General features: G+C 42.0%; 6 protein-coding genes across 6 annotated transcripts in view; all 6 read right to left on the bottom strand.

Annotated features, from left to right (window-relative positions):
- Positions 1-2,526, bottom strand: part of SARC_03617 (hypothetical protein) — a gene marked incomplete at its 5' end in the record, with an annotated part of 3,311 nt that extends 785 nt beyond the window's left edge. The window contains 3 exons of the mRNA XM_014302588.1: positions 345-413; positions 829-1,026; positions 2,518-2,526. Of these exons, the coding sequence (XP_014158063.1) occupies positions 345-413; positions 829-1,026; positions 2,518-2,526 (276 nt within the window). The remainder of the gene's footprint in view (positions 1-344; positions 414-828; positions 1,027-2,517) is intronic.
- A 587-nt stretch (positions 2,527-3,113) lies between these two features.
- On the bottom strand, positions 3,114-5,035 carry SARC_03618 (hypothetical protein; the record flags this gene model as incomplete). Its single annotated transcript, XM_014302589.1, has 1 exon — positions 3,114-5,035. Exon 1 carries the CDS (start codon positions 4,986-4,988, stop codon positions 3,114-3,116), a length of 1,875 nt encoding a protein of 624 aa, XP_014158064.1. The 5' UTR covers positions 4,989-5,035.
- A 6,134-nt stretch (positions 5,036-11,169) lies between these two features.
- On the bottom strand, positions 11,170-11,544 carry SARC_03619 (hypothetical protein; the record flags this gene model as incomplete). Its single annotated transcript, XM_014302590.1, has 1 exon — positions 11,170-11,544. One exon carries the CDS (start codon positions 11,542-11,544, stop codon positions 11,170-11,172), a length of 375 nt encoding a protein of 124 aa, XP_014158065.1.
- Positions 11,545-16,312: 4,768 nt separating this feature from the next.
- Positions 16,313-16,822, bottom strand: SARC_03620 (hypothetical protein; the record flags this gene model as incomplete). The annotated part of the gene is made up of 2 exons (XM_014302591.1): positions 16,313-16,605; positions 16,648-16,822. 2 exons carry the CDS (start codon positions 16,820-16,822, stop codon positions 16,313-16,315), a joined length of 468 nt encoding a protein of 155 aa, XP_014158066.1.
- Positions 16,823-17,219: 397 nt separating this feature from the next.
- On the bottom strand, positions 17,220-17,753 carry SARC_03621 (hypothetical protein; the record flags this gene model as incomplete). Its single annotated transcript, XM_014302592.1, has 2 exons — positions 17,220-17,237; positions 17,367-17,753. The coding sequence occupies 2 exons, from the start codon at positions 17,751-17,753 to the stop codon at positions 17,220-17,222; spliced, it is 405 nt and encodes a 134-aa protein (XP_014158067.1).
- Positions 17,754-20,614: 2,861 nt separating this feature from the next.
- The window catches only part of SARC_03622 (serine/threonine-protein phosphatase 5), a gene marked incomplete at its 5' end in the record, with an annotated part of 7,057 nt that continues 3,016 nt past the window's right edge, over positions 20,615-24,655 (bottom strand). The window contains 5 exons of the mRNA XM_014302593.1: positions 20,615-20,839; positions 21,374-21,455; positions 22,048-22,141; positions 22,346-22,471; positions 23,432-23,696. Of these exons, the coding sequence (XP_014158068.1) occupies positions 20,780-20,839; positions 21,374-21,455; positions 22,048-22,141; positions 22,346-22,471; positions 23,432-23,696 (627 nt within the window). The 3' untranslated portion in view covers positions 20,615-20,779. The remainder of the gene's footprint in view (positions 20,840-21,373; positions 21,456-22,047; positions 22,142-22,345; positions 22,472-23,431; positions 23,697-24,655) is intronic.

The following is a 24,655-nucleotide window of genomic DNA, read 5'->3' on the forward strand; positions in this document are numbered from 1 at the left end:
CTATTATAAGCTATCGCAGGTCAGACTAGGCAACTGTCTGATAAACGTAGCCAATCTATGTATCATCATGCATATTGCAGAGGATAGTCTGCCTCTAAGAAGGCACGTGCGAATGACAAAATTGTAAACATGAGCACAAACACCGAAAACTTAAGAGCGAGCACATTTATACAGTTACCGCGACCAGCAGCGAGTGGCTCAAATTCCTGAATACTATATTCAACCACGTGCACGTTACTATATATGGGACTCGAAAACGTCAGCTTGACTAAGTATCGGATCACGAATAATATACGAAGATAAGAATACATAGGAAGTATGCAATCCGGATAAACTGTACTTACAGGAAGCCAGGCCAGGAGACAGAACAGACAGTTTAGCGCAAAGGTTCCATTGCAGCCTTCATGCATGAGCTGTAAGCCAATAGAGAAAGATCGCGTGTTAGTAGGAGCAAGTCCGAATTGTGGCATATACTCAAACGACGCACAATTTACGAAGTGGCCTAACAGGTTATTGAAGAAGTCGACACAATTGATTAACAAGGTTAGTGCACCCGGCTTCTGCTGACAACGAACCCCAAGCGCAGTTCTGAATTGCGCCTGGAAATATTTACAACGTCAACCAGCACGACGGGGGTAATTCCAAATCTAGGTGGCGATGTGAGAGACCTATAACACTTGAGCCGCACGTTTCGAATGTAAAGATTCTACATAGAGCTACAGCCACAGAAAACTTGTGCATGCACAATCGCACTGCTGTTAATATAACCAGGATATATATTGAGAGGTACTATTCAAATTAGATGCAAGCGGCAGGGACACGACTTACAACTGCTACAGGAGGCAGGAAGATCGCGAGGACGATGAGAAGAATTTGATTCAAATCCATATTGTTTGTTTGTTTGTTTGTTTGTGTATGTTGACTGAAGCTTTTGTAAGCTGGAGCAAGAGGCTTAAATGTGAATCGCCTTCCGAAAGTAACACCAGAGAATCCTATGAAAGGTGTGGCAAACAAATACTTTTGGATCTGCGTGTAAAGTAAATAGAAAATTAATATAGTAACACAGCAGGAAATATATTTTAAAGTTGGGTTCTGTTTGGCCGATTTGTATTGGGCTAGCTGGGTTGTTTATTTTTATCTAATCAACGTAGTCACGGTGACTCACTTCATTACGATCAACATTAAACAACATGTCACAAGCACATCACACGGTGAAAGATTGACGACTATACGTACATGGTAAGCCTGTCTGTATTTATCCGAGGTTTTAGAAGTGTGGGAGGTATACTTGCGTACCGTTCACGGCATGGAATAGTATGGGGGTACAGGGACGGGATAAGAGCGCCAATAACCTACTGGATGCCCTTCTGCCGTCGACAAATTGCTAGGATTACTATCATCACGATGGACTCGTTGGTCTCATTAGACAACCGTCCCTATAAAGATTCCTTCAAATGTACATTTGGATAAACTATACTCATTTCATCGAAACCTCGATGTCCTATTGTGATATTCCGATAAGAACCGAGACATGGAGCACGGCTGCTTACTGGGGTAGACCGGATGTCGATGACATTGGTATAGATCATAAACAAATTGCACATGAGATAATACCTCGCCTAAACGTGGGCAATAGGAAAGTAGCCTTAAATGATCAGCGCAGACATGCGAAAAAAAATAGGTCTGTGGTTTACTCTAGCGTTAGAACAGTGCCCAATAAATTTACAACCAACAGTGCTAATTTTGCGAGCGTGCTTGTATCAGCTTATTGCCATGGTTCCCAGGCATACTCAACTTAATTCATGACAATTTATGATCGAATAGTCGTTTGAGCGATATTAAACCAAACGTCACGGACTTAAGTGCACACAAAAGTGGAGATGGGCACGACAGTGGCGATACGTGCGAGAAAGGGGTGTTCTGGTGCAACTCAAACACACACACACTCTAACTCACACGTCACTCACGCAAACACCCAACAACTCACACTCACAAACTCACAAACTCTCGCACACGCGCTCTCACACACATTCCTCACACACACACACACTCTCTCTCTCTCCTCACACACACACTCTCTCTCTCTCTCTCCTCACACACGAACTCTCATAGCACACATCCCTGCACCCACTCACACACACATTCACACACATCCACACACACACATCCACTCATACCAACACACACACTCTCTCTCTCTCCTCACACACGAACTCTCATAGCACACATCCATGCACCCACTCACACACACATTCACACACATCCACACACACATCCACTCATACCAACACACTCGCAAACGTTCACTCAACACATACACACACATACATACTATTGCTCATGCACACACGCTCAATCATACACGCCCACTCGTGTATACGCAATCGTATACACTCACTCATTCACAAACACTCATACATACACACGCGTCCAACCACACTAACACACGCTCACCAATACAAACGCCTACACACGTGTGTACACATACACACACAAACACACACACAACACACACACGAACCACATTAATCACTGGTTTTCAAAGACTTGACAGACTTTTAAATAAGGCTAAACGTATCTTTACGCGGGAATAATTGTATACTATTAAACTTTCATCCCAATGCAGAGTGTCTGAGAGCCGGGCGTCTTCCTATTCGATACTACGGGGGCGTCTCCGTATGCTCTAATAAATGGGCCACAGCCCTGGCGGTTGTGCTTTGTTTATTTTTGCTTTACAGTAGAAAACGCCATCTGAAGAGTCGCGCCGCAGCAGAGGTGCACGCCATGACCTTCAGCGTAGTAGCGCTAACAGGTTATTTCACGTACTTGACATATACATGAATGGGGCCACGGGCCACCGCCATCAGTTTCGAGTTTGCTGATGCTACAAATACCCATGTTGGTTCTATACATATGCTTAGTACTGACCAATCTATGCTTGTATGTCTGTCTGTAGCTACTATATTGTTTAGTTTCCGGAGCCAAATACAAATAGCAGACCATGAAGGTGACGACATATTACTAGTAGTAAATGATATTCTTCTAATTTATTGTTTAAACATAGAACTTATAACTATTGAAGAGCGATGCCTTGTTTGCAGGTCCTCCAAAATTTAGACAACACTTAAAAGGTCCTCCTTGCTTGCGTTCGCATGACCGATTTTCTCAGTTGGTTTCATGTCTGTTCGATTGTCCACTTCTTCATCATCTGATTCAATTTCTAGCTGATCATGCTTGCCGTTGCCTAATCTGTCCAACATTTTCTCATTGAGGGTCTTCTTGGGTGCCTCAGTAGCTTCCTTGACTGCTCTCCTCGCGTCCTTAGCAGCCGTTCTGGCCTCCATCTTAGAATGATACCTCTGCAACCATGCAGGCTCTGTGTGCATCCACTCTGGCATCCAATCGAAAGACAATAGCCAGCTTGGCAGCCATTCGGGTTTGTGCTTGCGCAGTTGAAAAACAAACACAAAGAACACGATTATCAGGCAAATGGGCACTAATACGCCAACCATTACCTGCCAACCGGCTAATGATAGCCCAAGCAACCCCAATGGAATGAGGAAGAAGGCAACAATGATATAGAAAACGGCAAACCATCTGTGGTGGGCAGTGATATTTCCCATACCGCGAGCCATCGCCAAGGGGATGCTCCGCATAAAAGGAATGGGATACCAAATGGCAATACCGAAAAGGTTGAAGTAGACGTGTGTAAAAGCCAGGACGAGTCCTGCTGAGACATCTGGGGACGACAGAGCTGACAACATCCCAGTGATTGTCGTACCAATATTGGCTCCAAGTGTGACGGGGAACATTTTCTCCAGCTTCAAAGCACCTAGACCCACCAGGGGTGTGAGTGTTGAAGTGGTAATAGACGAAGACTGGACAAGCACCGTGAGAACAGCTCCCACGAGGATAAGTACGTAGCCTGACAACACGTCCCATCTACCGGGGAATGAGAGATTGATAGCCTTAAACAGCACTTTAGATAGAGGACCGTTGAAGATGGATTGTAGAACCTTTACGAGTACATACAGACAAACCATCATTTGGATCAGGGCCCAAAAAAGCAGTGTGGCACCAACCGCCACATCTGACCAGCTATTCTCTTGAGGGCAATACACAAACCATGTGGAATCGTCCGGGCAGTACTTCCAGGACACCATAGATTGACCTGATAGTGCGTCTACTTCCTCTTCAGTTGGTGCTGCGGCGATACTCTCGATAAGATTCTTGTTCACCCGGATAATTCGGTTGGTGACCGGTTTGGTGATCGTTTTAAGGAAATTCAGATCATCAGCTCCTTCGATAGTTCCCATAGATTCAACAGTGGATACTGAAATTTTCTCAAGCACTTGTGTGGCCGCCTCCAGGGGCAGCATGATCAATACTGACAAGAAATTAAACATATCATGGACAGTTGCACCAGCAAAAGCGCGTCTAAATTGATTCACCTCCCCAATCTGACCCATAGAGACGATTGTGTTTGTAACAGATGTGCCGATGTTACATCCCATGATCATGTAAACAGCCTGGTCAACTTGCAAAAGACCAGATGCTGTCATAGAAATGATGATACTGGTCGAAGTACTGGAACTCTGCACGAGCACGGTGGTCAAGATACCGACTACAAGGCCGGCAATGGGATTATTGAATACGTCTGATTGGCGGAAAACCATACCAGCTTGTGTACCGCCCAGGACTTGGAAGGCTGATCCAAGTAGATCCAGAGAGATGATAAATACATACAGCGCGGTTAACACGACAACTAGTTTCAAGAACATGTAAATTGACGTCCAAAGTTTTTGTTTGCCATTCATGTCTCCCAATTTCATGCCCGAATCAACGAAAACATGATTCCACACATCCTCAGATACAACTACATTTCCTTTCGACGAGTCAGAATCCTCCTGCCCGACATGAACGGAATCGCCGGAGGCGATGCCAATGCTCACCTCTCCATCCTTCTTCTCATTTTGGTATTCGTTCATTTTGAAAGAGTTGGTGTTCTAATCTAAAAAATAGTTGAGAACTTGAGATGTATCTGTGATGAATATGACATTTAGTTGTATCATCGAAACGATTTTATACGTACATAAATCTTGAAAATTTGAGAAATCTTTTCTTGCTGACTGCTGTCCACACTCTCCATTCCACGTTGTCGTTTAGCCTCCTAAATGTAATTATTTTAGGATGCTATGCTCCACATTCCACACTCTACACTCTACACACCACACAGAAATACAAGAAAAGTCAAAAGCATACACCTATTCGCATGTTATTTAACTGTGCACTGTACAGTGTACAGTGTACACAGTACAGTGTGAATGTATGTATAGAGTAAAAACTACAGAGTACAGAGTGATACAGACACTTCAAAACTTTTTTTTATAAAACAATAAACCTGAACCCTTGTAGGCTCATACATGCAACTCACGACTGACAAAATGTAAATAGAGGACTCAACTCAACTCCGTGTCACTCCCACACGAGTAAAACAGATCATTTCAAATATTTATAATTTATTTCTGTGCATCAGTTTTCGTTTCCATAGAGCGTGTGGCCGTAATCAATTTCCATTGGTGTAGAAGAAATACCTCTCCACAACTCACAACTCACAGTCTTCACACAGACAGACTGATAGACTGTCAATTATAAAAGCTTTGAATAAGTGCTTTATTGTGGTGCCTGCTCAAGGCATTTAGACCAAGAAATATTTCATCCCGAACAATCGACATAATACTTGGTGGCCTGTTATGTACGCTTATAGTATACCATTCACTTAACTGAAATGATTGGTGGGTGTTAGTCCAGCGTTATATCTAATTATACAGTTTTACCGTATATGCAAGATTTCTTTGTTAAATGCATCCAACTATTCAAGTGCATAAAGAACTTCGTTTCAATTGTAATTTTCACTTGTACAGTAGTTGTTCTGAAGTCTGATTAAATAAAAACACTGTAATAATAGAATAGTACTTCAACAATAAAATGATGAAAAACAACATTTGCCTTGTACTTTTTGACTTAACATATACCTATCTTTTGGTTGCTTCCTCGTAGATCATTGATTGCTGTCTGCCTGACTTGAAAAAACTTTTCGATAGATGCCTTTTCATGAGTTTTCGCCCTTTGAATCGACTCTTGAATTCTTTTTTTTCGTCATGAGTTTTCGACCTTTGAATTGACTTGTGAATACTAACATGAGTTTTTCGGTCTTTGAAATTAATTCTCGACCCTTGAACGTTGGGAATACTTGCCAATGCGAATACTTCCGGGTTTTAGATTATGAATGATCGAATATTTTCGCCTGCAAATACAATACTGTCTGAAAAGGTCTTTGTGAATTCTCGTGAGTTGGATCGCATTTTGAATAGTCTGAGACTTAGAATATCAAGTCTTTTTCGACTTGGAATATCTCAAATTTGTTCAAGCGATTAGTATATGGTTTTCATAATGTGTTAACGTCTTTAAGACTTTAAGATAGGAGGTATATGATTTTTACACTGTATACTTATTTCTGTACTCTCCGATTCTTGTATTATTTTCATATTACTTACCTTTTACACTTGTGCTTATATTATTTTCTTATTGCTTGTCTTTTACACTTGTGTTTGTATTTATATAGCGCTTTTCTATTGTCAATAGACACACAGACTTCACTTTTATAATGGGCATCCCCAAAAAAAGTGGAATGACCATAGTATTTGTAATAGGAGCAATCTGTGCTATATCATCGGAGCATAATCGTAACTGTTTCATTCATATCGAATATATTAAATGCTCTTTAATGTACGGCTTGATATATTTACACTTGTGTTTACTATACAGTGGTTGCCGGTTGTATATGTCTCCAATAGGCCAGACATCTTGCTCATTATTTAGTCTCGAGCGTATACAAACTTTTTCTGGTCTAAGGGTTTTGTAAGCATATCGCTTAAAATGTGTGTTGTTGGTGTGTATAGAAGTCGGATTTCGCCTGTGACTATTTGTATGTGGCGTGTGCGCACTGAGGACTTTGAATTCTCACTTATCTTGATCGATGACTTGTTGTCTTGTTCGATGATCGTAGGCTGTGCTTTCGGTAGACCAATTCCTTCAAGCAAGTGCCGTGTCCATACTGCGTCTCGTGTTGTATCTGAGCATGCGACATATTCTGCTTCGGCTGTCGAAAGTGTTGTTGTCTTCTGTAAGTTCGTCCCCCATAAAAGGGGTCCACCTGCTATCATACCAATCTTTCCTGTAGTAGATTTTGTGTTTTCTGAGTTTGAACAGTAGTCACTGTCAGCTGAAAAAAATAGGTGTGAAGGGTATATCCTTACTGTGCGTGATGCCCAAATCCCGTGTTCTTGACAAGTATCGTAAAACTCGCTTGGCGGCTTGTAAGTGGCGTTCCATCGGTGCGACTAAATGACGTCCCAGTAGGTTCACAGAAAAGGATATGTCCGGTCTTGTGCCATCCGCCAAGTATCGTAAGCATCCTACAATATATTGAGAAGCTTTGATGTCAGTAGGTGTATCTTTGTCCGTAGCAATGTAACCGGTTTCAATGCAAGGGACCCGAGATGTAATGCATTCTAGTAAGTCAAATTCTTCAAGTAGATCCATTGTGTATTGGCCCTGGTGTATGCTGACTTTGCCCGGTGTGTCTAGATTGATTTTGAGTTTGAGAAACCAGCTAGGCTCGCCCATATCTGTAGTGTTCCATTGTGTCTTCATTGCCTGAGTTCTTGCATCCGGATCTGCTATCGATTGACACATCACAATTTTGTCGCCCACATGTACAAATAGTAAACATAGTAAATATAGTTGTCCGGCTGAAGTTCGTTTGACAAATAAAGTTTTGTCCTCATATAGTGGAATGTAACCTTGCTTGATACAAAGCACCTTGATTTGTTGATACCAGAGCTCGCCGGATTGAGGTAAACCAAATAGAGCCTTTGATACTTTGCACACGACGGTCTTGTCTCCTTTTAGTGATCGTGTCAGTAATGCCTGTTGAGTAGGAGAAAAATGTTGATTTAGTAGATGATATCCTCTGGGTACACGCATATATATTGGCTCCTCGGGGTCGCTATTCAGGTAAGCATTCGGTGTGTCGTAATGGCGGACGGTCATGTTCGTGTGGGTTAGCAGTTGTAATAGACGGGCCTCCACCTCTATGTAATAAACGTACTCTTAAGCAGAATGTAAACTATAAACGTACTCTTAATAGTACGAGGAACTTAAGTTTCCTAAATGGTTTTTATCGGGTGTATTATTTAATAACTTTTCCATTTTACATATCATATATTTGGACAAGGCCATTAAAAAGGCCCAAGTAAAATACCAAACATAAGATTTCGTCTAGTTCTATTAATAGAACTATATTTACTTTACAAATTTATTTATATCTGAATACTTCGGTAGCCAGATGGCTCAACCGAAGATAGGTTTCTAGGGACTATTAACGTTACCTAGTTTATCCTCCGTTCAGTCAACCAGATGTGCCAGTCTGATGAAGGCTAAGTCGATAATTCTTGATAAGTGGCAAGTTATTGGTCAATGCAATAACTAAGGACATCAAGAGTTTTTTTTCTTTTTTTTCTTTTCTTTTTTTTTTAAGATATGATTCTATGAGTCTATCAGATTCGCCCCAATGAAACATACCATAGTTTCTAATAGAGCGATAACGAAACACTAAATAAAATCCCTTCGGCGGAAACAGTACTGAGAGGATTATATATAGGCAATGTCTCAGCCTCAAAATCCCTCAGAGTATTGCTGTTTTCACGAGGCATACCTAACTTCACTAAAAGACTCATTTCGTTTATTTACTTTGAATTTCACAATACTTGGACTTTACCTACGCGTTTAATTACTCTAAGGCGTTAATATCGCCTTGATAGACCGAATCTTACACAGTGCCATACATATTCTAAATGTATCTTTGTTGACCACTGGGGCATGGCTTCGAGTATAGTCAATTCCTTCAACGGCGGACCAGGCATCGATGGACAATCAGCTCTTCAGTCTGACTACAATGCCTTTGTCGTTCTTTTTCTCAACAAAGACCCATTTCGGACTGAAAATTGTCTTGTAAGGTGGCTTGCTGTCAACCAGGGTGAGTGTTGGCTTGGTGATGACAAGTGCGGTCAACTCTTGATTGATACTGGATAGCCATGAATCTTAATTCGAAAATTTTGCAATATCTGAATGTGTAACGCGATTCTTTGGTGTGCTGGCGAGGTGTTTTTCTGAAAATATAAACAGATACTCATGTTCTGTCATCAATCGTACGCTGAGTAATGGAATCGTGAATGTCTCATCCAGTAGGGCTATTCCAAGATCGAAGAATTCGGCAGAGCAAGTTGGTGTAATACAGGTCTCATCAGCATTTTTCACTGTATAAGTATTGTTGGCGGTTGTCGGTAAATTTAGTGCGACTGTCTTTTAAGAATATGGCAATATATGCTTGGTCGCACATGAATCGACGGCGAGTCAATATCCTTCTGGACCTCTCATTTGAGGCAGTCTTGGGTTGAATTCTGTGTCTACCTGGTTGGCATGAGCATTCACCATAAAAGCATTTACTGGTTGTTGGGACCTTGTATGTGTACTGCTTGGTTTTTGTGTATGCGCGTATTCCGACCGTATCCAATTGACATATTGTTGTTGTTGTACTGCGGCATCTTTCTGGTCAAATTTAGCTTGCAGTCTTATTAGCAAACTGTCTGCAAAATTAGGATTAGCAATTGCAGAATTAGCGTGTTGTTGTCGGTTTCTTAATCCATAATTTTTGTATCCTCCTCGTCCTCGATTTCCAAATCGTCTGTTGAATCCTCCGCGTTAGTTTTGGTCGGGTGTCCAGTATGGCTGAGTCCTCTAGCTGTTACTATTAGAACCGCAGCCTTGTCCTAAATTTGGAAATTGCCTCGTCCGAAAAATCTTCCTCGACTGTGGTAGCCTCTTCGGCCTGTTAATCTCCCTCGGCCTCTCGGATTGAATTTTTGTCTGAATTATGGCAATCAACAATTTTGTGCGATGTGTCCATAAATTTTGCATTTGTGACATTTTCTGTTAGTAGTGGCAGTAAAGACAGCGCCCGAAGTCGATGTTGCATTGGTGTTCAGAACACGGGCTTCAATTTCCAATGCAGTCTGTTGTGCATATGCTAAGGCAGCTCCGTAGCTTAGTACCATAGCACTGTCGGTAAGCAGGTGAGTTACTATAGAGATTTAATTTGTATGTAGAGCACCGGTTAAAAATATGATCTTCTCGGTGTCGTTAAGTACGAAATTCATATTGAAGGCCTCAACAAATTTCGTGTTGAGTCTTAGAATAAACTTATCCATGTTCTCGTTGTCCTGTTGTCGTATTTACCCGAGTTCTTGTCTCATCCGTATCTTGTCTCCTTCTCCGACGTGACCATAATTATGGTATAGCTTTGTAAATATTATTTTTTCGGAGTCATAGTTGCACCGAGAGTAGCCATTATGTCTGGCGATACAGAATTGATTATGTAGTATTGACCCTCTCCAATTTCTTCATCTTTCTAGGCTCGTTCATAATTGGTGTTGGTGGCGGGCTTCATTGCGTGGTGTATTATATCACATATATCTTCGGCTCGTAAAATGACAGTGAGTAAAATGACAGTGAATATACATACTTATATATATATATAGTTGTATACGTATATTATGTTAATTGTATTGATGATTAACTCATAGTATTTTTATTAATAGTTTTATTGATTAACGCATAGTATTTTAATTAATAGTATTGATTATGATGATTATATTGATTGTGAGGCCCAGGATAGTAAGGACGTGGCCCAATATGGTGCGGTCTCTGCGCCTGGCTTGCGAGTTGATATCACTCATACCAGGTATGTGTGCGGGTGTTGAATGTATCTGTGCCGTTGAGTGTTGAAAGGGATTTTGTGGTGCTAACAATTGTGTAAGTGATGGGAGTGCCTGAGCCTTAGTATTCCTTCTTTTTGCTTTCTGTTTCGCTTTAGGTGTCGTTCTCTTGTTGCGTGCTTTTGACGTTTTGCTTGCTGGGGTTGCTGGGGTTGCTGATAACGTCTCCACATCTCCCTCAGGCTCAGGGACTGTTTTGGTCGGCTTAGGCTCGCTGCAAACTACTGTTTTGGTCGGCTCAGACTCGCTGGACACTACTGTTTTGGTCGGCTCAGGCTCTGTTTTGGGGCGGCTCAGGCTCTGCTCTTTTGTCAGCCGGTACTGTTTCTACCGGCTCAGACACAGGCTCAACAATTGCTGATTCTGTAACTGGTATGTCAACATCTGCTTGTGGCTCTATTTCCTTCTCGTTGTCTGTTATCTTTCCGTCGTTGTTGGACTCGTATTGTATATTGCTGTCCGAATCCGATGTATCTTTGGTTTTCACAGGCTCCTCCACATCCGTATCATCACTTTGACAGCTATCAAAGTCTGTTGGTGCACAATTTATCAGTATCACTTTGTCCGTGGGGAACATCTTCACTGCTATAGGATCTTTATAGGCATGTCCGATACGCTTCCATAGGCTGTCATCTATTTTTACCATCTCGTACGTATTATCTCTGTACCTCTTGTTCTCATCACACGGAATTAGTCTAGCGTGATACTCTTTCCTGGCACGCCAGCCAATCTCATCTATAATAGCATACTATATGGTTTCACCCGACGTGATTTGCATACTATATGGATAATTTTATTTTTTTCAAAAATGGCAAGTATGTATGATACAATGTATGAACATATGGAATGGCTCCCATAGTCGCTGTAGTGGTTCAGGAAAGATTGATGGGAAGAAGTGGTCAGTAAATTCCCGTTTGAAGCTTGGGCCAAGTGAGTCGACAATGGAAGATATGTGCCGAGTCAATTCGGGCCGTTGTTGACAAAATACTGTTACTATCGAATGTTCCATATATTCGCTTGCTGACCTGCTATGTAGAGTACCCACCTCTGTGGTACGGATCAGGTCTGCGCCGTGTAGTGGCGCGGAATGGGTTAGTGCAGAGTATGAAATACCGAGAAGGACCAGGTTATCCGTCATAATCCGGTCGAGAAGCGAGGATGGGGGTAAGCCAATGCCGCACCAGACCACGGATGAATTCGATACTATAGCGACATATTAAGTATAAATACTTCTTCTCCATAAACGTTTGGTTCTTGATGGTGATTCTTCGCATTTTGCGCTCTCGTTCTTGAACCCAGGGGAGGACTTCTTGTATAGGTTGAAGAGATATTCCAGATGTATTGATTTTGTCCAACCAAGCATTGTACATGTCAGTATTAATATCATTCCAATCAATAGTGACAGTAGTATTTGAATGCCACGTACCACACTCTTTAGGCATTCCTTCCGTGGCCATTAAGTAGCTCTTTAGATATGCCATTTGAGATCCAGTAGTTGTGACCATAAGATTTTATTTCTTACTCGGCTCTTCTACTTCGACCTCCGCATCGTAATCTAATTACAAATCCAACTCACCAATACCATCTACTTTCTCGGCGTCTACAATATCTTGTTCGCATTGACGAGAATACTTGCTAGCCGCGGTGGGTGAATAGTAATGCTTCCGTATGTTACCAAGCCGGGTTCTTGTCTTTGTCACTTTATTTTTATAAAACTTAATCTCCCTTTCAGCCATACCGGAACAGGCTGTTTGCGAAATAATGAATATTGTAATAGCCCGGCCTCCACATTAGACTCTATGTTATAAACGTACTCTTAAGCAGTACGTAAATTATAAATGTACTCTTAATAGCAAACCTAGATATATACAATTCTTTAGTCTAGCAATGAATGCTTCACAGTTGAATTACCCAAGGGTTAAACAAGAGCTATTAGCCATAGTGGCAGCTCTAACACACTTCCGTGATTTCTTATACGGAACAGCATTTACGCTGATGTGTGATCAGAAATCACTTCAATATATGAAAGAGATGAAACCCGATTCACAAATACTGAGTCGCTGGCATGATACAATATCAAAGTTTCATTTTGATGTAAAACATCTGCCAGGAATACATATCGATTTACCGGATATGCTATCACGCTTCGTAATTACTAGCCACTGACTGGAAATGGAATCCTAGGTGGTTTGAACTGGCTCAAAAAATATTTGGGCCACATACCATAGATATGTTTGCTGCACATCATAATGCACAACTATCGAACTACAGGACTTTAAATCATCCTGTGGGAGACACCTTTCAAATAGACCTCTCCAAACATAATGCGTGGGCTAATCCACCATGGCAGTTAATTGCCCAGCTATTAAATTATGTTCATATACATAAAGCTACCATCACGTTGTGCTGCCCATTACGGAGTAAAGATCCATGGCTCAGTAAATTAATAGGCATGATACAATGCGAGCCAATATATTTAGATTGGGAAGTAGATACTTTCCTATATCAGGATAGCCGAGCCGTTCAGAAGACGCCCTGGAGACATACTATAATATGTCGTATAGGTCCCATTGGAACAACCAAATGGACCCCTTCTGAGACCTTCCTTAACAAGGTCAAAGAATTTCCACTCTCTACCCAATTGAACGTTAAGTAGTTCAAAGGCAACACAGCACTTGAAGTCTGTGGACAAGAAATACAATCTACTAATGACACTACTGTTAAGAAGCGTCAGTCTCTAGCTAGGACTCTGTTTAATAACATAAAGTCCAAGCCCGAGGTCTTTCATCCCTATTTCTAAAAGAGTTAATGAAAGACAATCCTGAAGCGTATACACATATAATGCGACTATTTAATAAGTCAGGTGTATCTAACGCACATGAGCGCACTAATGACACTCATGCAAAAGCAAAACAGGCGTCTGGAAACACTACAGACTTAGAAATCACGCAAGTGGACTCTCAATACCCTACCTTTATTCTGGAGGAGCAGAATGATAAAAACATTCTTGCTTGGCTGACGCAAAATCATAAGCTGAAGCACCAGAACGTAGTAGACGCACTTAAAGAAGCTAAGCGAAATGAGATCGCGCATCCTAAGCTGGCAACTTTAGTTGACAGAGTATATCAGTCATGTACAGACTGTGATCTCAATCAGATCAAGCGCTATGAGTGCGCACCGCTTAAGAGCGTGACTGAAGATGTTCCATGGCGCAGGGTCATAATTGATCTGGTTGACCTGCCCACGTCCGAGCACACAGGCGACAGTTACGTATGCCACTTCTTTAATGTGGCGTCACGGTTTAACTTGCTATATCCATTAAAGGATAAGAATACGCAGACCGTGGCAGAATTATGTTTCCAAGTCCTTGTTGACCACGGGTGGCCGGGTATTATGTGCACTGATAACGGTAGTGATTTCTGCGATGACGTTATGGAATCGCTAGTACTTGTATCAGGCATATGCCATAAGATAGGTATGCCATATAAGCCGCAAACGCAAGGCGCGAATGAAACGCGCCATAGAAGATATAAGTTCTTCTTGCTTACTGCATTAACGGATGATGCAGATGATTGGCCGTACCACCTTAAGTGGGTACAAACACAGATGAACGAGTGTGCTGATCCGGTTACAGGAACTACACCCGCTCACTATTTTCGTGGCAGATATAGTGCGTTACAAATCCCCTTTAACAAGGACGAATCTGATCACCATGAGTTACCATGGTTAGAGAAGGTACAACGTATTTATATCGTTGTATATCCTTGCTTGCGAGAAATACGCAATATAGCCTTATAAAAAAGGCAAAAGCGTTGGAACACTACCAAGAAGATAGCAGAGTATCAGGTCGGTGACAGAGTTAACATCTAATTGGATAGGTCCATATATAATCTCTGTAGCAGACACTAAAAGTGGAACGTACGAGGTAAATAACCCCGATGGTTCTAGTGCGCGTAATATAGGCACAAGTCGTATTCCGACTACAGAGATAATACTCACATGAAGACATGACTCTAATGCCCCTCTTGATCATTCTGAATTTAAAGACATCATATGGAGAACGGATAAGGGAGGCTATACATACTATCGTACACGCTTTATAGACGGTACAATAGCTGAGTTGACTTCAGATGCTTTCGATAATCAAGACTATTTAAAAGCCTTTAATCGAAAATGGCGTAAACGCCTGCATGAGTCACAAGCTGAAAAAGATAGCATGTTTCCATCGTCTGAAGGAACGCAAGTTAAAACTTATCCGCCTACAGTATTTATCCCGAGCCATCCTTCATATATGCTTAAGACACTGAAGCGTAAGGAACGTCCAGTCGACCACCACGTACCTACTGGACCTAAGCCCAAAACTCACAGGGTAACCGAGAACATTTAACTTCTCCGCCTGAGAAACATTAACTATATGTTATACTACTTAACGTTTTCGACCCGTTTTTCCCTTTTTGACCAATAATCAGCTTGAGTGAGCAACTTGCTTCTCTTGGGTCTCAAAGCTGGGTGGGGGCTGTGTAATAAGCCGGGCCTCCACATTAGACTCTATGTATAAACGTACTCTTAAGCAGTTCGAGGAACTTAAGTTTCCTAAACGTACTCTTAATAGTATGAGGAACTTAAGTTTCCTAAATGGTTTTTAATGGTTTTATTAATTAATACCTTTTCCATTTTACATATCATATATTTGGACGAGGCCATTAAAAGGCCCCAGTAAAATACCAAACATAAGAGTTGGTTTAGTTCTATTAATATAACTATATTTACTTTCCATCTTTATTTAGATCTGAATACTTCGGTAGCGAGATGGCTCAACCGAATATAGGTTTCTAGGGACTATTAACGTTACCTAGTTGATCCTCCGATCCGCCAGCCAGATGTGCCAGTCTGATGAAGGCTAAGTCGTTAATTCTTGATAAGTGGCAAGTTATTGGTTAAGACAAGAACTAAGGACATCAAATGTATTTTTTTCTTTTCTTCTAAAGAGAGGATTTTATGAGTCTCTCAGATTCGCCCCAATGAAACATACCATAGTTTCTAATAGAGCGATAACGAAACACTAAATAAAATCCCTTCGGCGGAAACAGTACTGAGAGGATTATATATAGGCAATGTCTCAGCCTCACAATCCCGCAGAGTATTGCTGTTTTCACGAGGCATACCTAACTTTACTAAACGTCTCATTTCGTTTATTTATATCGTTATTTACACGATATACAGAATTTACCTACGCGTTTATTTATTCTAAGGCATTAGTATCGCCTTTATTAGACCGAATCTTACAACGAGGCATACCTAACTTTACTAAAAGTCTTATTTCGTTTATTTACTTTGATATTTTCACGATACTTAGAATGTACCTACGCGTTTAATTACTCTAAGGCGTTAATATAGCCTTGATAGACCGAATTTTACAGTATAGCGTACTTCAATGCAGTTGGGCAATTAATGCCCCATACCTGCCACCAGTCAAGTACAATACTACCTTCGCTCACTTCTTTCCAACACTCACTACCTACACCATAGTCCCCACGCCTGTAGAAGTAGTTTGATAGCTCCTGTATAATCTTGACAAATAAAGCTTCCTGATACCCCTCCTTGGGAGCCACATTTAGTACACGCCTCAATATCGTATGCACCGCGTTGCGCACATAATAATGTCCTATCGTTGTCTCATCAATAAATGCCGGATCAAGAGCACCCGCTGCAATATAAAATGTATCATCTCGTACAAATTTCCAATTACCGCGCTTGCCACTGTTAAGCGTGGCCAATATTAATTCGGCGACATCATTGGCTTCCCCCGTTCCTCTAGTAAGTGCTGTCCATATACTCTCCGCTTTTCGCATAGCCGCAGATATCTTTGATGCTGTGGGTTTATTAGAATCTGCCAATCTGAGTAGTACAAGGATTGGGGACATGATGTTAAGTATGGTTTGTATCTTGTCCCACCAGGGTGTCGAACTAACCCACGATCTGACATCCTGGTATCGTCGAATCATTGCTTGTAATTTCTTATCTGAGCACTTATCTTTTATGTACGCCACATATTTCCGTGCGTAGCTAAATTATCCTGAAAGTTATGTATATCAGCTTGCAGAGGCGTACTTTGACGGTCTGCGGATGTGAATTCATCTATCTAAGCCATTAATATGGGACATGACCAGAATAGTTTTGTTACAATGTCGCATTCATCCAGTACTTCTGCTATTATAGGCACAGCACAGACCTTCTCCATGACCAAATGCATAACATGCATTGAGTCATGGCTGCATGATATCCATGGTCTCGCTTTCTCGACAATAGGTCAGGCTGAGGTCATATTACCAGTAGTATCTGTCACTATAAGAAACACATACTGTCTTTCAAACGGCAATGTGTCTAAAATATCTACCAACATATCCGCATGGCATTTAGCAGTTTTTGTTATACCATCAAAAGTGTACTTTTTGGAATTAAACATACCCACATGATGGGGTCGTACCTATCAGCCAACTTAGTAACCACATTCATGAGTTGTTCTTGGTGCACTGTGGCACCATCTATCGAAATTGTAGCACTCGTTACTGGCATTAGCTTAACAAACAACGTTGTGATTTCTTCTTTAGCTTTTTTCGTCTCTAGAGGTACATATATTTCGGAATACTTGTGTCTATTGATTATTGGGTGATTTGGTGCAGCGCGTACTGCACTCAGTACTTCCTTGAAGTATTGGCTGTCTAGTACCCTGTTTGCAAGCCCGTGTCGTACAAAGAATTTTGTCAGTGCCGAATCTAGTTTATCCCCAGACTTGATGTCTCCAGGAAGATAGGACGCCTTGAACTTCTTATGCATTCCTTTCATTGGGAACATAGGTACATCTTCTAAAATACATTGTTTTTTGACAGGGGGTGTACAATTAGTATCATCCCCGTCACAACACTAAGCATTCAGATCAATAGTCACGGTTGATCGTTTGTTTGCATACGATTTCTTTGCTAACGTTGAGACATGAGGCGCGGTATTCATCACTATTGCTCTATATTCAATGCAGACTGCAGCGCTCTGTTTTGAGCAAGACATAACGAGCCTTCGTCTGCATTCTGCACTCGATTCTTTTAACATCGTTGACTCGCATGCATTGCATTGCAACAGCGTCACGTTCATCCCTCCTTCCTTCACTATTTTAAATTTAAAGTACACGAATGAAGGACATGATTTCCTGCCAAGATTACCGTACACTCTGGGAGCCGTAATGACTATCATGTGGCTTTTATTGTGCACTGTTACTTGCTATTCTGATATATCTAGTTTGTAGACAGCTCTATGTAAAGTTTATTAGTTTTCATTGTCTAATTTTCAAATTTCAATTTTACGTTCACAAAGTCACGAACAATCGGCTCTGTTCACTGTTCAGTTCTCACTGTTCAGTGTTCACTTTCAGTGTTCACTTTCAGTGTTCACTTTCAGTGTTCAGTGTTCAGTGTTCAGTGTTCAGTGTTCAGTGTTCACTGTTCACTGTTCAGTGTTCACTGTTCACTGTTCACTGTTCCGTGTTCAGTGTTCAGTGTTCAGTGTTCAGAGTTCACTGTTCACTGGTTCAGGGTTCTCTGTTCACTGTTGACTGTTCACTGTTCACTATGTCCAGAGTTCAGTGTTCACTGTTCAGAGTTCACTGTTCAGTGTTCAGTGTTCACTGTTCAGACTTCAGTATTCACTGTTCTTAACCTACAGTGAATCTATATTGCTGAATGATAAAGATTTATATATCATGGGTGTGTGTTTAAAGTTTTATCGAGCGTATGATATGATTGGTTTAGAAAACTTTTGTTTGTCATAGTTTCCGACCGCCTATTTCCGACCGTCGTCCGACATGTCGGAAATAAAACCATGTTTAGAACAATGCCGACGAGGCGGAAACAATTCCGACCATCGTCTTTTTCCAAGTCAGGTGCTTTTATAACTATATTTTTTTTGTAAAAAACGACCATGCACATCTCCTGAAATCAGCACATGGCCATTGGCCACATGCAATTATGTGGTATGCCATAAGCCCACAAGTCCAAACGGCAAACAGTGCGACGCCGACACGGCTGGCACTTAACTGTAAAATCTAAATATTTACACTCAATATTTAAAATTTTACATACATGTCATTTTTATTGTGTTATTTAGAGATCATCAGATGAAGTCATAAAGAATATGATGAAATGGTATTCGATGCCAATAAATATAAATATAATAATTTTGCGCTCAAAATGATGTCCTATCGTTGAGAAAGTTGGCATATATTTAGAGGTATATATGAGTTACAGACTTGCTATCTTACAGCTGTCCTTTTTTATTATTTTAAATTCAACGGATTCATTTAACTTTACATTTGAACATAGCCTTCTAAATTAGACATATATATAGTAGTACATACATAGTCGAATTTTATTATTATTCTTGTATTTGTTTTTATATAAAAACAAATAGTCCCGACTCCCCGGTCATCCGGAAAGTCAGCCAAAATTAATAGCCCCAAAAAATACCGAACTTTCAAAAATAAATAAATTGGGCGTAGCCCTATTTTCTTATCTAACATTACGCGTGTTTTTGAAATTCTTTTATATAACCTCGCTTTTTGTGAGACACATAGTAGTTGTAAGTAGCTATCACGATAGGTGTCGAGGGTCTACGCCAAGAAGTGTTGGTGGACGGGGTATCGGTGACTAAACTTTGTCAAAAGGGCGAACATATATCAAAAATACGACCACATACTGAGGAAAAACACTGTATTACAGATGATTCTTTCCTTATACGTGTTGCATTAGCTAGAACGTGCAAAAATTATAGGAGTGCGGCAGAGATTGCAAATAGTATTCACGTTCACAATTCTGGTGGTATAACGGATTGACAGAGGCGATTGTCAATGTGTTTACGTCATATAGCCAACAGTGTACGAACAATCTTGGATGCACACCAATATTCGTGTTTGATGGGCAGATAATTAAAAGGCTCTGAAGAGGTTGTTGTGAGAGGCCCATTGATACATCATACCTTCAATGCTGCTGGCGTCATGTATCCAGCCGCTATGATCAATGCCTTACAGATGGAACACGCGCGGCTCACGGATGTGTTCACTAAGGTAAGTGGCTGCCATTTTGCTTTTCATTTGAGGACTGATACATAATTCTATGTTGTAATTTTTACTCAAATCCTTCTATACTGAAAACCTTGATGAACTTGTCATGCTGTGGATCGCTAACCCGCACCTGGATGATATGGATACGGCGCACGATGAATACCTATCGTCGTCGGCTATAGTGCAAGTTATGAGTGGAAAAGCCTGTCAGAGTGGAAGACCAAATGACGGTGTAAAATAATGCACAAGCGAATTGGGTTGAGAAAAAATCTCGATATCACCCCCCCCCCCCGGTATTAACATCAAGTCCGTTTCCGTACTATCGACATAAGCAAGTCCGGAAAGTCACAGGCAGCCTCAAAAGCCCAATGTAGTTATTTACAGCACTTAAATAGAAATAAATTGTATGCGATGTCTAAATTCGCTCCAATTTCAATTTAAATTCATCTACTTGTACTCACAACCAGATAGCGGACTGTATTGAGTAGTGTCTGTAGAGGTAAAATTACATGTGGTGTTGTTGTTGATTTTCGAAACGTAAAATATAAGTCGCGACCAGGGCGATTTAAAATAGACCCCCCCCCCCTCCTCCTATCCCTTTCTCAAAACACTTTGAATACATAATGCTTTACTTGATTCGGATCGTCTGTTCGCGCTGTGTAATATCACATTTTGCCCGTCAACAGGTCTCGTTGACAGGTTGACGTCTTTAGGCTATGAGCTGACATGTGACATCCATTTATTTTGCGTTGACACCAAACGATTTTGCGCACTATAATCCGAACATGCTAAAGGGTGAAGCGTACGCCATGGGCTTGACATTGGGGTGCGGCTGGTAGGAGGACAAAGGAAAACAATGGGTCATGGGGTGTGTGAGGACAATTAGTTCAAGAGTATGGGGCTAAAAATAGGCAAATACTCGCGTGCAATTGCGATGAGGACAAACTTGTTATGCGAATCAATAGTAACCTGTGAACACATGCGTCATTGTGCTGGCCTGTAGCAATGAGAAAATCATTTCGAGAGTATATGATCCTGCTGTAACCTCTTGGAGCGCTTGATGTTGACTACTGTTTCAGAATTCTCAGTATATGCGCGTGTCAATATATGCTCATGCACAATAAATCTTGCTTACTATACCAAAACCAAGCGAGCTTACACACAATGTTTCGGTTCAATGACTCTTGTCGCGACTACCTACAACGCCCCGATAAAAGGAAAGACATTCTTCTACCCAACTATACCATGGTGCCCGGCCAATCACATTTAAATATGTACCATTCATCTTGTGTTTGATACGCAACACACGTATTATTATAATTGCGCCTACGCCAGTCTGTATAGTGATTCTGAGTGTAGCACATACCACAGACCCGAACGTTGTGAACTTGGGCGTGAAGTCATCGCCCCTGACCGTGATGAAAGCTCCTTTGTTGCCCATCTGATCACTGTAGGTATCAACCAATGGTAGAGTTAATTCTAATTCAAAGTCAGTATATGAGATAGCTCACATGGCAAAGTCCGTATATGAGATAGCTTACATGTCACTGATACGCTAATCGACATGGAGAGGCCGTTACCGCAAAAGAAACTTACGAGGATGGATATGCACTAGATAACACATGCGTTCTGAGACCCGCTACCTATATGGAACATAGGCAGCGGTTGCGTAGTTGCCTAGTAACCGTTGCCAGGCAACGTGTGAGGCAGAGCATGCGTCGTGTACGATACGACAAGTCTAAAACACGAGAGCTTCTCATTGAGATTGGGCACGTGCAACCGTAATAGATAAAGAGTATACTGGCAACTTGGGGGGAGACATCCCTGATCTGACTGTTGATGACGTACTGCGCGATGCGTGCTGCTGGGCAGGATCCACGCAGCGCATGGGCCACTGAGTCACAGTCTATCAAATACTGAGTAATGTATCAGAATACATGCGCGCGTGAGTGTGAGTGTGTGTGTGTGCGTGCATGTGCGTGAATGTGTTCGTATGTGTTTGTATATATGCCCATAGCGAGAATAGGTGTCAAGACATACCAGTAGTTGGGTGCTGAGAAGACGGTGATGCACTTGCCGTCATGGTGGATTTCATATCCGTTGTCCTTCACCTCGTGACTACGTACCACATAATCTGTGACCCAAAGACAGAGTGAGTTCAATAAAATATTGTTATAACAAGTGTTGAGATAATTGCATTGGGAGAGCTCTGTATATATATATACGTAAGCGTTAATTAACAAGTGCATACATATTCCAAGGCCACACAGAACTAGACAGTGTATGGTTGAATAACATATAACGTATACATCGCAGTTCACCAGTGAGTTTCCCATACCTAGACCGTTTAGTTTGCAGAATGCATCTGTGACATCAGGTCCGAAGTGCAGACCCACACCACGCTTGGACGGCGCACGACCAGGCAAGATCTGAGGGTCAGCCCACAGCATCTCACACATGAGTCCTGAAAAAAGAAATAGGTACATGCCACGCAAATGTGTGAATACTTTGAATATATATATACATATATATAAAACAATGATGGGAGAATGAGGCAATCGACGTATAGATAGCCTAGACTACTACGCACAGAGATACTAATAAAATATCCATCATATATATATATTTATACATACATACGTACACACACACATATATATATATATATATATATATATATATAGCAAAAGCTTGGGATAACAAACACAATACTTGATTGGTCAGGCACCTCAATCCCAGGGGGTAAATACTTGCGCAAAATCTATACTGGCGATATGAAGTACACAAAGCTAGAAGGAACCTGAATCCCCGCTTATCGGGCTATTGCATTGCGCACACACATGTCAGCGAACACATGATCGCTGAGTTGGCATAAAAGGACACATGCCGACTACAGAGAGGGTTGTGCATGACATAGACAGTTGTGTCAGTCTGACGGCTTTGCGGAAGAGCTATTGCTCACTAAGGTGTGGGTACATACGGATACAGCAACATGCACCACACCAGACAAGCAAGCACAGACCACTTGCTGTGAACCACCAGACAAGAACGCACAGACCACTTGCTGTGAACCACCAGACAAGCACGCACAGACCACTTGCTGTGAACCACCAGCCAAGCACGCACAGACCACTTGCTGTGAACCACCAGACAAGCACGAACAGACCACTTGCTGTGAAGCATCAGACAAACACGCACAGACCACTTGCTGTGAACCACCAGACAAACACGCACAGACCACTTGCTGTGAGCCACCAGACAAGCACGCACAGGCCACTTGCTGTGAAGGCTCGGTCACTACGCTAGCCCCACCTGCAGCACAATGGCATGTCACGTGATAGACGCTCAGGCAATGCGTGTACGTATACGCGTTGGGTACATGTGCAAGTATGTTCTAACTGGTACATACAGAGCCCCTACGTACCTGAATCTGGGGGCTCGCGGAAGCGATCAACCTTCCTCAAATCATTCAAGGTGACCCCGTCCTCACTGAACAGGCCTCCGTGCACGCACAGCACCTTGCCGGCGATGCAATGGGCCAGAGGCACCGTCCTGAACACTTCGTGGAACAGCTCTACCATGATATCCGATCCCTTGGCCTTGACCTCGCCATCGAATCCGTACATCTTGTTCATGTTGGTGCTCTCGTGGTTGCCTCGGGCCATGTAGAAGTGCTCGGGGTATAGCAGCTGTGCCAAGGAATGGGGTGTGGGGAGGTGTGTGTGTGTGGGGTGTATATAAGAGGGTGTTATCAGGAGAATCCTTTGTGCTCGGGGTGTAGCAGCTGTGCCGAGGAATAGGGTGTGGGGAGGAGTGTCTGGGGGGTGGTGTATATAAGAGGTGCTATCACGAGAATCCTTTGTGCTCGGGGTATAGCAGCTATTGAGTGTGAGTTGAAAGTGGTGTGTGAGCATATGCAGACGAGCGTGCTATTATAAACTGTGGGTCTAGGCTAAAGGAGTGATACAAAAAGACGGGTAAAGGGCAATAGCTTTGATCGCATGCGTCAGAGGGAGCGTCAGACAACCCTGGTGCCCTGAGTATATGAACTAAACAGGCATAGGAAGCGAGAAGAAGTGCGTGTGTACACAGGGGAAAATCTACCGTGCAACGTGACACGGGCGACTATATCGGATAGGAAGTGGACTATCCGGTGTACGACCACTCACTTGGCAGCCCTCGAAACTAGAAGGTTCGCAAACACGTTAAACACATGGGAGTTCGCGCAACACTTTTGTGCAGAGACAGCAACCCTGCGAGCCTGGACAGCGCAGAATCGGTCACGACTTTCGATCCCGTTCTCAACAGCAAGGTGCGGCATGGGCACACCTACACTACACACCTTGTAACTGAACAGCACCAGGATCACTTCTACACACCTTGTAACTGAACAGCACCAGGATCACTTCTACACACCTTGTAACTGAACAGCACCAGGATCACTTCTACACACCTTGTATCTGAACAGCACCAGGATCACTTCTACACACCTTGTATCTGAACAGCACCAGGATCACTTCTACACACCTTGTAACTGAACAGCACCAGATCATTCNCAGCTAGTACNACNNCACGAGTACNCTACTACTACNCTACGTAGTACAGAACCTAGTACGTACGTAACGTACGTACGTACCGTAACGTACCG

Source organism: Sphaeroforma arctica (genome assembly GCF_001186125.1).
Source record: "Sphaeroforma arctica JP610 unplaced genomic scaffold supercont1.187, whole genome shotgun sequence".
In the NCBI taxonomy this organism is placed as follows: Eukaryota; class Ichthyosporea; order Ichthyophonida; genus Sphaeroforma; species Sphaeroforma arctica.